The sequence below is a fragment of the Macaca nemestrina genome, chromosome 14, assembly GCF_043159975.1.
Source record: "Macaca nemestrina isolate mMacNem1 chromosome 14, mMacNem.hap1, whole genome shotgun sequence".
NCBI classification, from domain to species: Eukaryota; Metazoa; Chordata; class Mammalia; order Primates; family Cercopithecidae; genus Macaca; species Macaca nemestrina.
In genome coordinates, this window is record NC_092138.1 from 105,106,587 (window position 1) to 105,124,349 (window position 17,763).

Genomic DNA, 17,763 nt, shown 5'->3' on the forward strand with positions numbered 1-17,763 from the left:
TTGAAGAAGGAGACAGAACCAGCCAGTAAAGAGGGGAAAGCCTGTTACGTAGAAGGAAAGCCAAGAGAATAAAGGGAGAAAAGATTTTCTAGAAGAAAGCAGAGTGGATTGGTCATGTTAAAGCATGAAAGTCAGGGAGTTTTGAAGTTTAGTTGGGGAGATGTAAGACCACTGGACAGAGTAAAAAGACACCACTGGAGTCCTTCAACAGGGTTCTTTCATAGAGAAGTCAGAGCAAAGGCCTGACTTACATTAAGGAGGGGCAGGTCTTGAAGCAACAGAGGTGAAGATCTAGGCCTGTGGTTTGCAATGGTTTGTAAGAAAAGGTTTGAGAGAAAGAGAACAATAATCTGATGGGGTGAGAGGGCATCTAAGCAGAGTAGTCAGCAGAGCTGTGTTTTTAAGGGTAGAGATAATTGTCTATTTGAAAGCAGCACGGAAGGAGGTAGGAGAGAGGAAAGGGAGGGGATAGAGAGGTGCTAGGATAGTGAGGACTTCAGATGGAGTCCAACTGCCAGGGCTCACATCCCAGATCTCCCAGTCCCTTATTGTGTGACTTTGGTCAAGTTACATAACCAACCTCCTTATACCTCAGTTAACTTGCCTATAAGATGAGGATGAGAATAGCACACTTTGTAGAGGTGGTGTGAGGTCACAGATTTAAAGGATTTAGCAGCAGCACTCACATGTGCTAAATAAAATGGTGGCATTATTATTATTAGGGACAAATAGGACCTAGAACTTGTAGGAGGAGCCATCTGTAGGGTGTTCATTCTAATACTGTCAGTTAAAGCCTTAGGAACCAAACATCTCCAACAGAACTCGAAACACATTGAAAATTTGGGGTCCTGGGCTTATACCCTATTCAGATTTTTTCCCTCCAAAAAAATAGGAAATACCACGTCCATAATGACTGAGATTGCCCAGGCCACCAGAAGTCTTCGTCTTCAGTGCAGGCACTGAAGCACCCACTACTTTCTAATACTTCTTAATTTACCCTATGATTTATCCTACAGATTAGTCAGAAGAAGTTGAAAAAATACGAGAAAGAGTATCACACCATGAGGGAACAGCAGGCCCAGCAAGAAGACCCCATCGAGCGATTTGAGGTTTGTTTGCTTATGGCCTACGTGTGAGGAGCTCCCAGGCTTTCATCTCCTATGATTGTGCCTGTAACTAGCTTCATTGAGTCCTTTTTAAAATTCAGTTCCTCTGTAGGTTCAAGTTTTAGTTTGAGTTTGCAAATTAGCAAGCAAGATCTGTTTTTGTTTCAAACCAGCTGCCTGGTTTGTTATAGTTCAGTGGCTTTTCATCACAGTTAGTAAATAGTAGCTGCTTGACAAGGTCACTTGAATCAGTTAAGTATTTCTTTATGGAGCTAGAAAATAAGTAATTGTTGATTTGGAAGCACATGAGGTCCAGCCATTTATCTTATTGTTTCCATAGGACTTAGAAATTTAAGTTTAAATTGAGGTTTAGCCCTGAGAAATGACATTTCCATCTGATTTTTATGTGTCTATAACTGGTTTCTTTCTACTCTTCAGCGGGAGAATAGGCGTCTACAAGAAGCTAACATGAGATTGGAACAGGAAAATGATGACTTAGCCCATGAGCTGGTGACCAGCAAGATTGCACTACGGAAGGACCTGGATAACGTAAGTCCAACGGGTCTGAAGGGAAAGACTGCACTGAGACACTTGACTTTTCCCCTCAAGAGATCCTGGAATTTTGGTATTCCTTATTCTAGCCACCTGTAAAGTTTCCCTCTTGTGATACAACTTGCTTGTCAGTGTCACTTCCCTCCTTTCCTTCAGGAATTATCTGTTGTCTCACAAAGCTCTCCTTACCACCTTCTTTTCTCATTGTGCACATAATCCTTGAGCTCCTTTCCCAAACTTCATTTGATTAAGAGACTTTGTGGTTAATTCTTACATTACTGTAATTGGCAGGAGCATTTAATCATCATAATTACCTTAACCTCCCCCCTCAGACAAGAGATTTTGTTATCCTACATATTTTGTGCCTGTTGAAAAGGCATTGCCAGTTGGAATGCAGCTCAGTACCTCAGCAACTTACAGTTTTATCAGGAGTTTCTGTTGACAGATGTTTCATTTTTCTTTGCTTCTCCTAATCTTAACAATTTTGGAATGATGTCTTTTCTGGCAGAAACCCTTTACTATTTTCTGTACTACAAACTAACCTTAGAAGAAATGGTATAATCTCTCGATCATGGTTTAGGTCAGAAGTTGGCAAACATTTTCTGTAAAGGGATGGATAATAAGTGTTTGAGGCTTGTTACCCTACAGTCTCCATTGCTGCTACTTAGCGAAAGCAGACATAGATGATATGCAAATGAATGAGCATGTCTGTATTGCAATTAAAAGCTTTATTTACGAAAATAGGTGACAGGCTGGATTTGACCCTTGGACTGTAGTTTGCCACCCCTTTAGATTTCCCTGCCAGGCTCCTAGGATTACCTTTTTGCTCATTGGTTTCCTAAAGTTCCAGGGATGGGCTCAGGCTGTTGAGGATTTTTATGGGGGTCTTACATTATATGCACTGAAATAGGGTCCATGAATTTCAGGATGTCCTTGACATCCACCAGAAGCGTAGGAACATTTTGTGTACTCATGCATTTCCTTGAAAGGCTGTGCTTTTGTTTAGTTCTCCTAGGTAGAAAGACTATGGTTTCATCAGATTCTCAAAGTGGTTAACAGGCAAGATAGAGCCCACAGTATCTACCAGTTCAGAAAATGTAGGATAGACCTGGATACTAATGCCAACTACTCTACTTTCAGCTTACCTTGGACACCCTGTAAAATGAGGGGTGGTAGAATAATAGCTATGTCACAGGGTATAGAGAGAATTACATAATTAGATGTATATGAAAGCATCATAAAAAAATCAGGCACAGGCAATGTTAGCTCCCTCTGCTTGTCTGCTTGTCATCTACAAATAACTGAATTTAACAGGGAAGGCTCCTCTTTGCAGTTTTTGCAGGGAGAATGTTTCAAGGTCATTAGCCCTCAATGACCAGAACCTGAGCTCTTTTGATGGCTTTTTGGCTTACCACAGTCTGCTCATCAGGGTTGAGTTTCCTCCTTACGGTGCAAATTGCCAGCATATCCTCTGTTCCTCTTTGTAGAAACACTATATGGGTCATTCACTCCCTGTTTGGGTATTTCTGCCTAGTGAGTGGAGGGAGGCAGGTGTACATGGAGCAGGGACTACTGAGGTAGGGCCAGAGGTGTGCGCCTAACACAGCCCTCAAAGCAGCTGGGGGTCATGCAGAAAGGAGAAAAGAAAGGAAAAGAAAAAAATACGGGTCTTGAACAGGAGCCTTTGTGTCCTACAATGAAATTAAGAGGCAGCTTAGGCCAAAATTCCAGGTGGATTTTTAGTTTGAGCTGTTGCATTTTCCAGTCTAACAGGCCCAGTATTAACAGTGACACCCACTAGTGAGTCATAGACTACTTATGTTCTTAAAACCTGCCCCTAAACAATATAAACCCTTTTTCAAGTCGTCTTATCCTGACACAGTAGTCAGAGAACTAGGTTTCATTCCTGATATTAGGAGTGCAAAATAATAAGAATTATAATATTAGCTCCCATTTACTGATGATTTGTGGTGCCAGGCACTATGATAAACATTTTACTAAACTTTCATCTCTCTCACCGTTACCTCAGCCTTGAGAGAACAGTAATGTACGTTCCATTTATGGATGAGGATTTTTTTTTTTGCAGCTATAAAACTTGAGATTCAGTTGAAGGCACCCAGGAAGAAGCAGAGCCAGGCCCATGGAACTGGAATGTCCAGGGTTTTTTTTTTTTTTTTTTTTTTTTTTTTACAGTGCCACCCTGTTTCCACAGTACATATGGGACAAGGAGCTATGAATCGATGTCATAACCATATCAAAAACATGAGGACCAGGGATTGTGACAGAAGGGCTAACATTTCTTGAGCACTTACCAAGTGCTAGGCACTGTTCTAAGTGCTTTCTATATATTATCAAATCCTCAGAGTAGCCCATGTTGTAGTAGGGATATAATTATGATCCCCATTTTACTGATGAGGAAACTGAAGCAAAAAGAGGTTAAATATCCCACACAGATCACCCAGCTACTGGCCAAGCCCTCAAATTGAAGGCCTGACACCAGAGCTCACCCTCCTACGCAGGCAGCAGGGCTCAGGAGCGTCACACCAGGGCCCATCCTGCAGTCATCTAAAATGCTGCAGAGACACACCTTTCCCACACTCACTTTCCCTTCCCAAGTTAGACTTCTCTCTATAGTTTCTTGTGAATCGTCACTGAAAATCAGCCAGATTCTTCCTCACTGAAGGGAGGATTGTGGGGCCCTTTCATTATATTTTTACTTTAGGGACTTAGGTTTTTGAAAGAACTTCATTCCTTTGAGCTCTTTCCTTCCTGCATCTCAGAGAAAAGCTCTGGTGTGAGGCTTTAAAATTTCCATAGCCCTCTTGTATTTTCGGTTAATTATACATCACTTTTGTTATTCATCACCTGTCACTTTTGCTGTTCTTCACACAGCAGCTGTGGAGAAATTCCATGACAGCCACTTAATTCCTAGGTGACCCCAATCATGACTGGACCTGACACTGGTGCTGAAAGGATGAGGGGAACCTATAGAAGGTCCCTGCAGAGCTGATAGGACCATGTTCGAGTCCCCTCTAGCAGGGTCACTCCTCTGTGTTGAGACAGATGTGGGAGTGAAGGAAACTGGCTGATGAGCCCACCTGCTGTCCAGCAGGATGTGAACTCTGGCATGGCTGCTTATTAGTTCTGTGACATTTTGCAGATTGCTGAACTTGCCCCATTGAGTTAACTTGGCCCCTTTATTAAAAATCAATTGACCCTAAATTTGCAGGTTCACTTCTTGATTCTGTCTGCTCCATCTATTTGTGTGTCTATCCTTAAGTCAATACCACACTGTCTTGCTTACTGTAGCTTTATAATAAATCTTAAAATCAGTTCATGTGAGTTCTCTGACTTTGTTGTTCTTTGCATTTCTGTATCAGTGTTAGAATCAGCTTGTCAACTTCTAGAAATACAAGCGTCTGGCTTTTGAGGGAGGTTCATGGAATCTGTAAATCAGTTTGGGGAGAATTGACATCTGAAAAACAATTGAGGCTTTCAATCCAGAACATGTTAAATTTTTCATTTATTAAGGTCTTTTTTTTTCTCTCAGCAGCAATGTTTTTTAGTGTTCAATTTACAAGACATGCATGTTTTAATCTATTGTAAAGTGGTATTGTTTTTTAAATTTCATTTTCCAGTTGTGTATTGCTAGTCTCTAGAGATGCAACTGGTTTTTGTGTTGTGACCTTGTATCCTGTGACCTTGTAAAAACTCATTTGTTAGTCTGGCAACTTTTAAACATATTTTTTGGGATTTTCCACATATATAATCATATCATCTCTGAATACAGTTTTTCTTCCTTTCATATTTATCTGCCTCTCTTTTTCTTGTCTCACTGCACTGACTAGCATCTTCAGAACGATGCTGAATGGTGAGAGTGGACATCATTGCCTGGTTCCAGACATTAGCTGTAGGTTTTTCATAGAGTAGGTTGAAGAAATAAATTCTCCTCTGTTCCTGTTTGCTGAGAGTTTTTGTCATGAATGGGTGTTGAATTTTGTCACATGCTTTTCCTGTGTCTGTTGAGAGAATTATTTGGTACTTCTCCTTAATTCTATTAATATAGTGAAATAAATTCACTTTTCAATGTAAACCAACCTTGTATTCCTAGGATAAACTCCAGTTGGGGTTTCTATTTTTTATTAAAGATTTTAATTTTTATTAAATATTTATATGTTCATATGGAATATTTGGAGTTTTCTTTAATATTTTTGTCTGGTTTTGTCATTGGGGAATGCTGGCCTCATAAAATGAAGTGAGAAGTGTTCCCTCCTGCTTTCTTGAGGACTTTATGTATGATTGTTCTTTAATTAAATCTTTAGTTCCCTAGTGAAGTCATGCAGACCTGAAATTTTCTTTGCAGGAAGTTAATTGTGAATTCTTTTTCTTTCTAGATATGGAGCGATGCAAATTTTCTAATTTTTTGTGTGTCTGTTTTTACAGTTTGTGTCTTTCAAGTAATTTATCCATTTCATCTTAAGTCTGTTGATATAAGGTTGTGTGTATTTCCTTATTCTCTTAATGTTTGTAAGATCTGTAGAGATGTTTCATTTTCATTCCTGGTGTACGTCATTTCTTTTTCCCACTTTGACATAACCAGCCTAGCTAGAAGTTTATCAATTGTTTTGATCTTTTCAAAAGCCAGCTTTAGCCTGGGCAACATGGCAAAAATTAGCTGGCTGTGGTGTCACGTGCCTATATTCCCAGCTACATAGGAGGCTTCGGTGAGAGGATCACTTGAACCCAGGAGGCAAGGGCTGCAGTAAACCGAGATAATGCCACTGCACTCAGCCTGGGTGACAGAGTGAAACGTTGTCTCAAAAAGAAAAAAAAGCCAACTTTTGGTTTTATTGAGTTTTCTCTGTTGTCCTGTTTCATTGATTTCTGCTTTTACTTTCTTTGGGTTTCATTTGCTCTTTTTCTGGCTTCTTAAAGAGGAAGCTTGAATAACTCTGGACCTTCTTTTCTAAAATAAGCATTTAAAGTTATTAATCTCAGCCAGGCACAATGGCTCATTCCTGTAATCCTAGCATTTTGGAGGCCAAAGCAGGAAGATTGCTTGAGCCCAAGAGTTTGAGACCAGCCTGGGCAATATAGCAAGACTTCGTCTCTACAAAAAAATTTTGAAAAATAGCTGAGCATGGTGACGCATGCCTATAGTCCCAGCTACTTGGGAGGCTGAGATGGGAGTATTGTTTGAGCCCAGGAGTTCAAGGTTACAGTGAGCTGTGATCGTACCACTGCATTTTAAAAAGCCTGGGCAACAGAATGTAACCCTGTCTCTTTGAAGAAAAAAAAAAATCATAAATCTCCATGTAAGCACTATTTTCAGCTGCATTCCACATACTCTGATGTGTTATGCTTTTATTTTCATTCAGTTCTTGTGATTTATTCTTTCACTTATACAAGTTTATTAGTAGTATGTAATTTAATTTCCAACTATTGTTTTTCCCAGAAACTTTTCTGTTGTTTATTTTTCATTTAATTCTGTTGTGATCAGAGATTATATCCTGCCTGATTTTAATCCTTTTAAAATATACTGTTACTTATTTTATGGCTTATCATATAATCAGTTTGGGTGAATGTACCACATAGACTTGGAAAGTATATATGTTCTATTGTGAGTGGAGTGTACTGCGTCAGTTAGGCCAAATTGGTTGATAGTGTTCAAGTCTTATATAGAACGACTTGATTTTCTCTGGTGGTTCTGTCGCTTACTGAGAGAGCGCAGTGGAAGTTTCTGTGACTCTAATTGTGCATTTTTCTTTTTCTCCTTTTAGTTACGTAGGGATTTGTTTCATGTAATTTGAATTTCTGCATACATTTTGGATTGTTAACACTTTCTTAATGGAGTGACTCTTTTATCATTATGAAGTGTCCCTCTTTGTCCTTGGTAATATCCTTTGTCCTGAAATCTGCTATATCTGACATTTTTATAGCCAGTCCAGATTTCATGGTATTGTGTGGTATGTACATCTTTTTCCATCCTTTTACTTTTAACGTGTCTGTGTCTTTATATATAAAATGGGTTTTTGTTTTATCCAAATGATCATTTGTTTTCTATTTGTCCTCTTTGCATTTTTTTTCTCTTTCTGTATTCTTTGGTTTAATTAGGTATTTTCATTATTTCATTTTATCTCCTGTGTTGCCTGATAAGCTATTCTAGAGCTTCCTCTTCTCCAGAGCCCTGTCCCATGCCTTCCAGCCACCCTGACTTCCTGTCTCCTTAACCCTTTGAGGCTCTCATGCTCTGCTTGGAACCTAAGCAGAAAGTCAGGGTGAAAGCAGGACCTTGTTTGTTTTCTTCCTTCCAGAAACCTCAGTTCTGCATTTATTGTTCTCAGTGTCCGAAAATAGCTGTTTCATATGTTTTATCCAGTTTTCTGTTTATAGTAGGAGGATAAACTTGCTCCCTGTTAATCCTTCATGACTAGAAGTCTGGATTTATGTTTATTGTGACAAGATGCCCTCTCCTCATATGCTGATGTAAATAGAATGTGCAGTGGGTATGGTGCCGTTAGAGGACCCTGGTTGGGTCAGGCCAGTATCCTCTGTGCACCTTCCCATTGGCATGACCTTGAGAGTCAGCTTTAGGAGTGGTGGCGCAAATGCTGGGCTCAATGTCAGAAGACTTGGTTTCAGATTCCAGCTATGCCACATGCTAGTGAGAGCTTGGGGAAATCACTTCCCCGCCTAACTGCTTTATAAACTGGGGAGTTGGGGTGGGCAGGGAAGATTGTTGTGTTAGAAGACCCATTTCATCAGCAGGCTTCTCCATACTCCTCAGAATCAGTCTTAGTATGAATCATCATCTACCAAGGTAGTGATGATGAGAAAAGGACAGAACATAAGTGTGTAGCACATGCTTCAATGTAATGCTCAAAAGATGTTAACCGAGTCCAAGCGAGAGAGGATAGGTTGTTCTGTTGGTTAAAGTAAAATAGAATCTTTAACAGGACTTCATTCTCCTTACTAGTTATTTTCCCTGTTGTTTGAGTCTCTTCATTTCCTTTTTTGATTGCTTCTTGGGTTTGAGCTAAAGAAGGAGATGATAAGCTACTCCCCATGAAGGACATAACTGCAGGGCCCAATTTAATTGCATGCATTTGCAATTTACCAGTAATTAATGGCCTTTTGAATCTGCATATCATGCCATTCTCAGTTCCCCCCTATTTTTCTCTCTCTTGAGATGAGGTCTCGCACTGTTGCCCAGGCTGGAGTGCAATGGCGCAATCTCAGCTCACTGCAACCTCCGCCTCCTGGGTTCAAGCGATTTTCCTGCCCTAGCCTCCCGAGTAGCTGGGATTACAGGCGCCTGTACCACGCCCAGCTAATTTTTTGTATATTTTTAGTAGAGACAGGGTTTCACTATGTTGGCTGGGCTTTTCTCAAATTCCTGACCTTGTGATCTGCCCACCTCGGCCTCCCAAGGTGCTGGGATTACAGGCGTGAGCCACCACGCCTGGCCCAGTTCCCCATTTAAGGACCCAGCTCTCTGGAACCTGTTTCTTCCAAAGAAGATACAGGAAAGGAAGTAGAGTATAGTGGAAAACTCAGTGGCCCAGTTACACTACTTTAGGTGATGTCAGAATTTCAGGGAAATCCTATCCACATCAGGAGCCCAGCAGAGACCCTCTGTATTTAGTCCTTGAGTCTTCTCTAATATGGTATAGTCAGTCATCCTTGGAGTGACCAGCACCAGGAACTCGTATGTCAGGCAAAAGTATATCATTTTCACTAGGACACACAGTTACACCCACTAGACCTTTGCATGCTTTAGAAAAAGACGGGTGGAGAGTGGCCATTAAAGAAAAGAAAAAGGGCCAGGAAAGGGACTGCCTCCTTTATCAGGTAATAACAAGAAAAATGCCAGACGGGTTGGATGAAGCAGAGGAAACACAGTTTGGAGGAAGAAAACCAGTTTATTAATAATAATGGGCCGGGCGCGGTGGCTCAAGCCTGTAATCCCAGCACTTTGGGAGGCCGAGACGGGCGGATCACGAGGTCAGGAGATCGAGACCATCCTGGCTAACACGGTGAAACCCCGTCTCTACTAAAAAATACAAAAAACTAGCTGGGCGAGGTGGCAGGCGCCTGTAGTCCCAGCTACTCAGGAGGCTGAGGCAGGAGAATGGCATAAACCTGGGAGGCGGAGCTTGCAGTGAGCTGAGATCCGGCCACTGCACTCCAGCTTGGGCGACAGAGCGAGACTCCGTCTCAAAAAAAAAAAAAATAATAATAATAATAATAATGACGGCTACCTTTTATTGGTATTTACTGTATTCCAGGCACTGTGCTGAATGCTTTTCATGCCTTATCCCTCAGATGAAGAGCTGGAAGCTTAGAGAGGGTCTCAATGACTTGTCCAAGTGGCACATGGTCAGTGAACAATGGGCATTGAACCCAGGCTGTGATGCCAGAGGCTAAGCTCCTAACTACTGCCCTGTACTACCTCTGAGCAAGAGACTGGGACAGGTACTTAGGCATGAGTGTATTCTCATTGCGACCCTGGGGATATAATTTCCCCTCTCTGAATCAGAGTTTCCCCATCATCTTAAGATGGGATTATGCTAAGTAATGTAAACCCTTTGCAGTTCCCAATTCTTGTTTTGTGACAGCATATCTTAAATGTTTCAGGCTGAGGAAAAGGCAGATGCTCTGAATAAGGAGCTGCTGATGACCAAACAGAAGCTGATTGATGCAGAAGAAGAGAAAAGACGGCTGGAAGAAGAGTCTGCTCAGGTAAGGGAACTCTCCCACATTCCTGTCTCACAAATGCTTGAGAATTGGGAGTTCAGCTGGTGGCTTCCTGTTGGCACTAGAAAACCTGGAGACATCTGGCTTCAGTTTCTCTCCAAAGACCTTTTTTTTTTCCTACTATGTAAAATCCAATGGTTCCTAATTAAAGCCTAGGAGGAGACAGTGGGTTGAGGCCCATCCTTTGTTGGGGCAGGAGAATTTCTGTGTATCGGCATCTGAGTGTAACAATGAAGAGGGGGTAGAATTTCTGCAGAAGGAAAGCACACATCATATAATGCCTGGCTCTTTCCCTACTTGTCCTCTGCTGTCTCCCTCGTAGAGCAAGCTTGGGAAGTCTTGTTCTGAGCCAGTGCTCCATAGTCATTGGAGACACAGAGCTGCAGGCATGAGAAGAGCTCTGGGTGCTGTGCGCCCAGGAGCAACCCCCTCCCCTGTCGCACCTGGTCCTCCAGGAGGCAAGACTGGCTGGGGTGAGAGACTGCAAAGCCCTTTCTACAGAAACCATGAGATGCTGAAAACCCGCAGTCCTCTTATGAGCTCTTTGGTTTGTGCCTGGTTTGTGCTGCCGTCTCAGTGAAGGTCCACAGGTTGGCTTGTACTGGCAGGGAAGACCTTCAGCAGAAGCCTCAATCTGAAATGGGGTCTGACGTTTTTGGAAGTTTTAACTGTTCTCTCCCTCTCCTGCATCAGGAACAGGGGATTAGTGCTGCCAAGATTGAAGGAAGAAGGTAGCTGAATTAGAGGACTTCCAGGGTTTGGTTCAGCACTTTTTGGGTAGCCTAGCACTAAGCGATTGGTGACAGAACTTCCTTTTTTTTTATGTTAACATAGTCACTTTTGCCTTTTTATGTGTGCAGTTAAAAGAAATGTGCCGTCGGGAACTTGACAAGGCAGAATCTGAGATTAAAAAAAACAGTTCTATCATTGGTGACTATAAGCAGGTAAGTTCCAGTACCCTGGGACTGGGCTGTGTAATCTGGAAGCCTGTAGTCGGGAAAAAATGTATACCCACCCCCCACCCCCAAACCCAAATGCAAGCACTCTGGTTTCCTATCCTGGCTCTGCCCCTTGCATTGACAAGTGGCTTCACTTATTCTCAGTTGTAAAAGAAGGAAAATCATCCCTGTCTGGGAAGGTTGTTACGAGGATTTAAAAAGACCATGTTTGTAGAGTGCCTGGCAGTGCCCAGCACAGAGTAGGTACTTAAAACCACAGTATGTTTTGGTGTGTATTTCAGATTCAGAATTATGAACTTTTGTTTATGTGTAGTTTTAAACCGGTTCTCTCCCTGACTGGTTGAGTTTTAAGAACATAACAAATGGTCATTTTCCCTCCTACACTAGGATCTCATGCTAGCTTATGAGTCTGGCAGGTGTTCAGAAACCATTGGCCATTGAGTGTGGTGCTGCTTGGTTTCTGCAAGTCCTAGGCCAGTGAATGCAGAGGCGGCATAGCTAGAAGAACCCCTACTTATCCACCAACTTCATATCCCCTCTTGAGTGGTAGCAGCCTATTTGCTACTATGTTAATTCCAATTTACATATTCCAGCTTCCACTACAGAATTTATGCAAATGATTACAGTTGCTCAAGAGATTATTGTTTTATATTTGTTTCTTTAGATTTGTTCTCAGTTGAGTGAAAGACTGGAGAAGCAGCAGACAGCCAATAAGGTGGAAATTGAGAAAATTCGGGTAAGACTTATCTTTACCTAAAAGATTTTATACCACCTACTTCATTTTATGGCTGTATAAACAGGTTTTGGGAGGAGGCAGTTGATTTCAAAAGAGAGAGAATCTAAGCAATAAGGTACCTGTCACAGGTCCTGGCTCTATAGTTAACAACTAACATTATGCCTGTTTTCTCTGGAAGGGCGTACAGATGAAATTAAACAAGCTCTAGCTTTAGCTCTCAACGTGCAAGTGCCCCCACGATTTCCAAATGTCTGTAAGGCAGTCGGTGTCAGCAGTGTGATGCTGAGGAGAGGGAGTCATGCAAGTGACAGGTCTTGCTTGAGGTGGTCGGAGTGCAGAGGTCAGAACCATGTGCTGTGGCTTGTCACTCTCCAGTGTTGTTCTGAGTTCATGCCTTCTGCTGTAGCATATCCAAGTACAATGAGGACCTTAGTTTATTTAATTTTTTTTATTTTTAGAGACAGGGTCTCACTGTGTTGCCCAGGCTGGCCTTGAAATCCTGGGCTCAAGTGAAATCCCTACCTCAGCCTGAGCTGCTGGACTCCAGGTGGGCACCATTGTGCCCACTTTAGAACTTAAATTGTTTAATGTTTTGTTGGCAGCTTAGGAGCTTTTATAATGTGGTGCTTTCTTTCTTTAAGCTCTACCTATATTACAGTACTTGTCAGATTTTACTAAGATAAGCAATTTACTGAAACGTACCTCACTAACATATTTACAGCTCAGAGGACAGGAACTTGGGTAGGTTCTGTGCTCATGGCCATGTTTGCGCAAAGCAACATTATACCTGGAGCAAGATGACACTGGCCTTCGTCATAATTAATGTTTAACCAGATCTGTTTTTGTGTGTTTTTTTGTTTGTTTTGAGACGGAGTCTTACTCTTGTCACCTAGGCTAGAGTGCAGTGGCGCCATCTCGGCTCACTGCAACCTCTGCCTCCTGGGTTCAAGCTGTTCTCCTGCCTCGCCTCCCAGCTAGCTGGGATTACAGGCTTATGCCACCACGCCAGCTAATTTTTGTATTTTTAATAGAGACAGGGTTTCACCATCTTGGCCAGGCTGGTCTTGAACTCCTGACCTCGTGATCCACCCGCCTTGGCCTCCCAGAGTGCTGGGATTACAGCTGTGAGCCACCATGGCTGGCTATCCAGATCTGGTTTTTAAATATAACTTATTTTCTGATTCTAAAACTTTAATATTCTTGCAGAAAATTTGGAAGAGTAAATAAGGGAAAAAAGCCCTTATGATCAATTTTCCACATATAACATCATTATTAACACTGTGGTGTGTATTCTTTCAATCTTTGTTCTGTGTTTAACATATAAAATTTCATTCATTCTAAGATAAGCATTTTTTTCCACATTTAAACATCTTTGAAAGTGGGATGTTTTATAATTGGCTTTTTGTGGTTTAATTGGCAGAATGTTTTCTTAGAGGAACATAAAATGACATTTCTTATAGTTAATGGCATCTTATTTTGATGAAATGTGGAATACATTTTATTTGTAATCATAGTTTATGTACATTTTTGTGTTCTATTTCAACCACTATGCATCCATTTTCCAATGTTATAAAAAGTTCCTCAAAAACCTTTTAGAGGCGGTGTACTTCCTTGTATAAATATAGCACAGTATATTTAATATTTAATTGTTTTGAATAGTTTATCCGCTGCTTTTTTGCCTGTCTCCAGTTCTATAGTGAAAATTTTGTACATAAATTTTTATCTAGTTACAGCTTCATTTTTCACCCTGGGTTCCTAGAAGTGAGATTACTGAATTAAGACAATGGTATTTTTATTATTTTTGGTATAGAATACCAAGTGGCTTTTCCAGTAGGTTATCTGCTAGTTTACAAAGAGCACAGGTTTTCAGAAACTGTAGTGCTCAACAGAGAAGCCGTCTCTTGGCGTCCCCCAAAGGGGATGCTCACACCATCCTAAAGGGCCAGTTCCTCTTCTTTGCATCTTCACATCTAACATTCAATTTCAGCAAAAAGTGGATGACTGTGAGCGGTGCCGGGAATTTTTCAACAAAGAAGGGCGTGTAAAAGGCATAAGCTCAACCAAGGAGGTTTTAGATGAGGACACGGATGAAGAGAAAGAGACGCTCAAGAACCAGCTGAGAGAGATGGAGCTAGAACTGGCACAGACCAAACTCCAGCTGGTGGAGGCCGAGTGTAAGATACAGGTAACAGCAGCCAAGCTCAGACACGTGCCTGCGGGCTGAGTTTCCTGATGTGGACTAGAAACCCCAGAAATTATCTTTATGGTTTGGGTTTTTCCCTACCTTCTAAACTTTGATCACAGTTGTCATGAAAAGAAATACAGGACTTGTTATTGGCCAGTGGATGTCTCATCAGTATTTGCCCTGTCTTGAGGATTTTCACTTTGTCATATTGAGAATGATACACAGAGCTTGGAATCTTTTGATGGGATGAGAAGACAGTGCTTTAGAAACACAGCTCTACCACTGAACTGTTTGACCTTGGGTTAGTAACCTCCCTACATCTCAGGTTCCTTATCTACAAATGGAAATGATGAGTCCCTATCTGATGGGTTGGTTTGAGGACTAAGTAAGATAGTGTGCACAAATGGCTTGGCAGAATGCTGGGGGCTTTATAAATGCAAGCTTTTATTGTTCCAGTTCCCACCACTTAACTAGCTTCGTGACTGTGAATATGCTACCTGTCTGAACCTCCTTTCCTGATAAAGAAGTTAGGGCTTGTTTTGGTCATCTTTATATGCGTTGGTAGGTCCACCAGCACCTCTAAACCCTAAGCACTGTTTATGGACAGAACAAGTTCAGGATAAAAGCTTTAGGGCTGATTCTCCCTCACTGCACACATTCACTGGGCATCTGCTCTTTGGCAGGCCCTGTTATAGGTCTGGGACTGCAAAGCTAACACCTGGTAGTGTGACTACCCAGGATAATCAGGAAAGGCATCACCAAAGCAGCAGTAGCTGTGCTGTGATCAAAGAATGCACAGGGATTGTAGCTACAGGAGAGGGAGAACAGTGGCAATTCCAGGCAGAGGGAGTGGCATGTTCACAGCACAAGGAGGAGAGTGGCTGCCCAGGAAGGAGCCTCAGGAGTTCTTTCCTTGCAGTAGGGGTCGGAGGTGGCGCTAAGGCTGGAAGAGAGTGTGTGGATCCAGATTGCGAAGCATTTCAAACGCCATGCTAGGGATTTTAAAGATTTTTGCCGAAATGAAATTATGTCATCAGAAGTAGAGCATTAGCTGTCTGCCTGGTGTGCATTAGGTGGACAGAAGAGGGAGACATAGAAAGTAGAAGACTGTTTTAATAAATAGACCAGGCAAGAAATTAGATCCTAACTAAAAACTCCCAAATCTTTAGGCATCCGAGGCATTTCAAGCCAGTTTGAGACAGGGAATTTCCCAAGGCCTCTCCAGAGTAAACAGACTACATTCTTGTCTTGGCTCTCCTCTGGGGAGCCAATGTCATTGACACCAAGCCCAGCATCCTCATGCGCACTGTTCCTCTTGCAGGACTTGGAGCACCATTTAGGGCTTGCCCTCAACGAGGTGCAGGCAGCCAAGAAGACGTGGTTTAACCGAACACTGAGCTCCATAAAGACAGCAACCGGGGTTCAAGGGAAAGAGACTTGCTGAGAGCAGCTGCCGCCTCCCGACACCTTCAGAAAACATGACACCTTTTGTTGCCTTCTTTGGCCAGATGTGTGATTCTGTGACTTGTCCTAGGACCAGAATGTACCTAAGTCAGATCCATAGACGCATGTTGGTAGGTCACTGGACCAGAGCTCATGAAGCAGGCAACCTCTGGGGTAAGACTACTGATACTAACAGGCCTGCTAGCTCAGCCGATGCTCTGGACACTCTAGAAATCACTCCTCAGTGTGACCTTCCAGGCCTCTTCCCCGTGTAGGTCAACACCTCACCCAGCCTGAAGGCTGAGTTTACATGATCAGAGTTAGGGGATCCTTCAGTCTGTTTTTTTTTTTTCCTAAACCTTTTTTTTTTTTTTAATATACATATTATATATATATATATATATAGTGGGGGTGGGGCAGGGGATCAGAGATTCAAATAATTCTTTTCTGCTTCAATGCCAGCAGAAGGTCCCCCAGGTAGACATGGAGAAGCACTTTGTTTTAAATAGGAGGGTTTCATAGTTGCATCTGAAGGTACCTGGTTCTGTTAAACTGTATCATGCGCAGGTTTTGGGTTTGGCATTATTCATGTTTCTGATCAATTCTATGCAACTCTCATAGTTCCTGTTATTTTTTAGCATTAGCTGCCAAATGACTTCAAAAGGCGGGGGTGGGTGACTTGACTGTGAGACTGGATTATAACATGGACAAATCTTATTTTGCTTAACGTGTCGTGTGTGTGTGTGTGTGTGTGTGTGTATGTGTGTGTATATATATAAATATCTTTCCCAATATGCCCAGTTGACGGTGTTTAAATTCCAGACTAGGACTGCCGATCTGCACAATTTTATTATGTGGTTATTTGAGCACTTAATTTCACTCAAGGTTCATTGGGCTCTGCTCTCCTCCCTGCCATTGCGGGAGCTGTGGACAGAGCTCCCTCACTTCAAGATTCCTAGTGTTTTTGCACAACAGGTTGTCCAAGCGAGAAAGACTGAGCTGCGTGTCTGTAAATGTCTGCGCAGGGTGCACATGCTGCAAGGTCTCCATCCTGCGGGCCTGTCCCTCCCAGATGGGCTGGGCCTTTGGGCCCTCCTCAGAGTATGCCTGGGTGCAAACCTCACTGTTCAGATGGGCTGCAAGTTCTCACTTCAAAGCTATGGAATGGAGATTTTAGCACCTTTAAAAAAAAAAAAACTTTGACTTCTAATTTATATAGTGATATGCTGACAGGCTGACACGCAGATGGTTTTGTCCTCTTCTCTGCGTTCAGTGTTGAGGTGGCTGCTTACAAGAGGCACTGGTTTTGTATATAAAGACACTCGGGTTGTTTTGTAGCTCTTTTTCTTATTGGCTGTACTAACGCTTGCTGAGGTTATCTGTAATAAAGGAGGTAACAAGTGGCAACCCCCTCCCCACCAACCATCCCCTTTGCTGCTTTCTGTGTCTTTCTTGTTCAGTTACCAAAATAGCTGTAAGCCTATCTAATGCTAGGTGTGTGGACATTGTGCTAGGGTAGTTTCAGTGTGTCAACTTTATGAATTGAAATATAAACCAGTAAAATTGTATTACTGTTTCTTTTGTTGGTTTTATTTTAACAGCATATTCATTAAATATTTTGGTACAAACAGCATTGCTTTGTAAAAACCAGTTTGATAATCATGTGCTCCTGTCGCCTCCCCTTCTCCCCCCCATCCCCTTCTCCCCCCGCGTCCCCTTCTTCCCCCCCGTCCCCTTCTCCCCCCCGTCCCCTTCTCCCCCCCCGTCCCCTTCTCCCCCCCCGTCCCCTTCTCCCCCCCCCCCGTCCCCTTCTTCCCCCCATCCCCTGCACACAGAAGCAGAGTCAGAGAAGACCACTGTGTGTGCTGTCAGAGAGGCATGTGTGAGTGCGAGGCAGCCCCTCACCCACCTGTTCAGATGTATGGAGTGGTAGGGTGTGGCGGGCCACATGGGGCAAGATGACTGATGCCTCTGTGTTTATGATGAACATTGCCCCTCTGAGAAATAATGTGCTGCAGTAGCAGG

The 17,763-nt window shown here is 42.4% G+C and overlaps 1 protein-coding gene across 6 annotated transcripts in view; it reads left to right on the plus strand.

The window, feature by feature from the left end:
* LOC105463889 (RAB GTPase activating protein 1) overlaps positions 1 to 17,306 on the plus strand; it is a 177,326-nt gene extending 160,020 nt beyond the window's left edge. For all 6 annotated transcript variants that reach the window (XM_011711288.2, XM_011711292.2, XM_011711289.3 and 3 more), the window contains 7 exons: positions 1,017 to 1,109; positions 1,545 to 1,655; positions 10,296 to 10,400; positions 11,276 to 11,359; positions 12,039 to 12,110; positions 14,098 to 14,295; positions 15,617 to 17,306. In XM_011711288.2, coding sequence (XP_011709590.2) covers positions 1,017 to 1,109; positions 1,545 to 1,655; positions 10,296 to 10,400; positions 11,276 to 11,359; positions 12,039 to 12,110; positions 14,098 to 14,295; positions 15,617 to 15,739 — 786 coding nt within the window. In that variant the 3' untranslated portion in view covers positions 15,740 to 17,306. The remainder of the gene's footprint in view (positions 1 to 1,016; positions 1,110 to 1,544; positions 1,656 to 10,295; positions 10,401 to 11,275; positions 11,360 to 12,038; positions 12,111 to 14,097; positions 14,296 to 15,616) is intronic.
* The last annotated feature ends 457 nt before the right edge of the window (positions 17,307 to 17,763 follow it).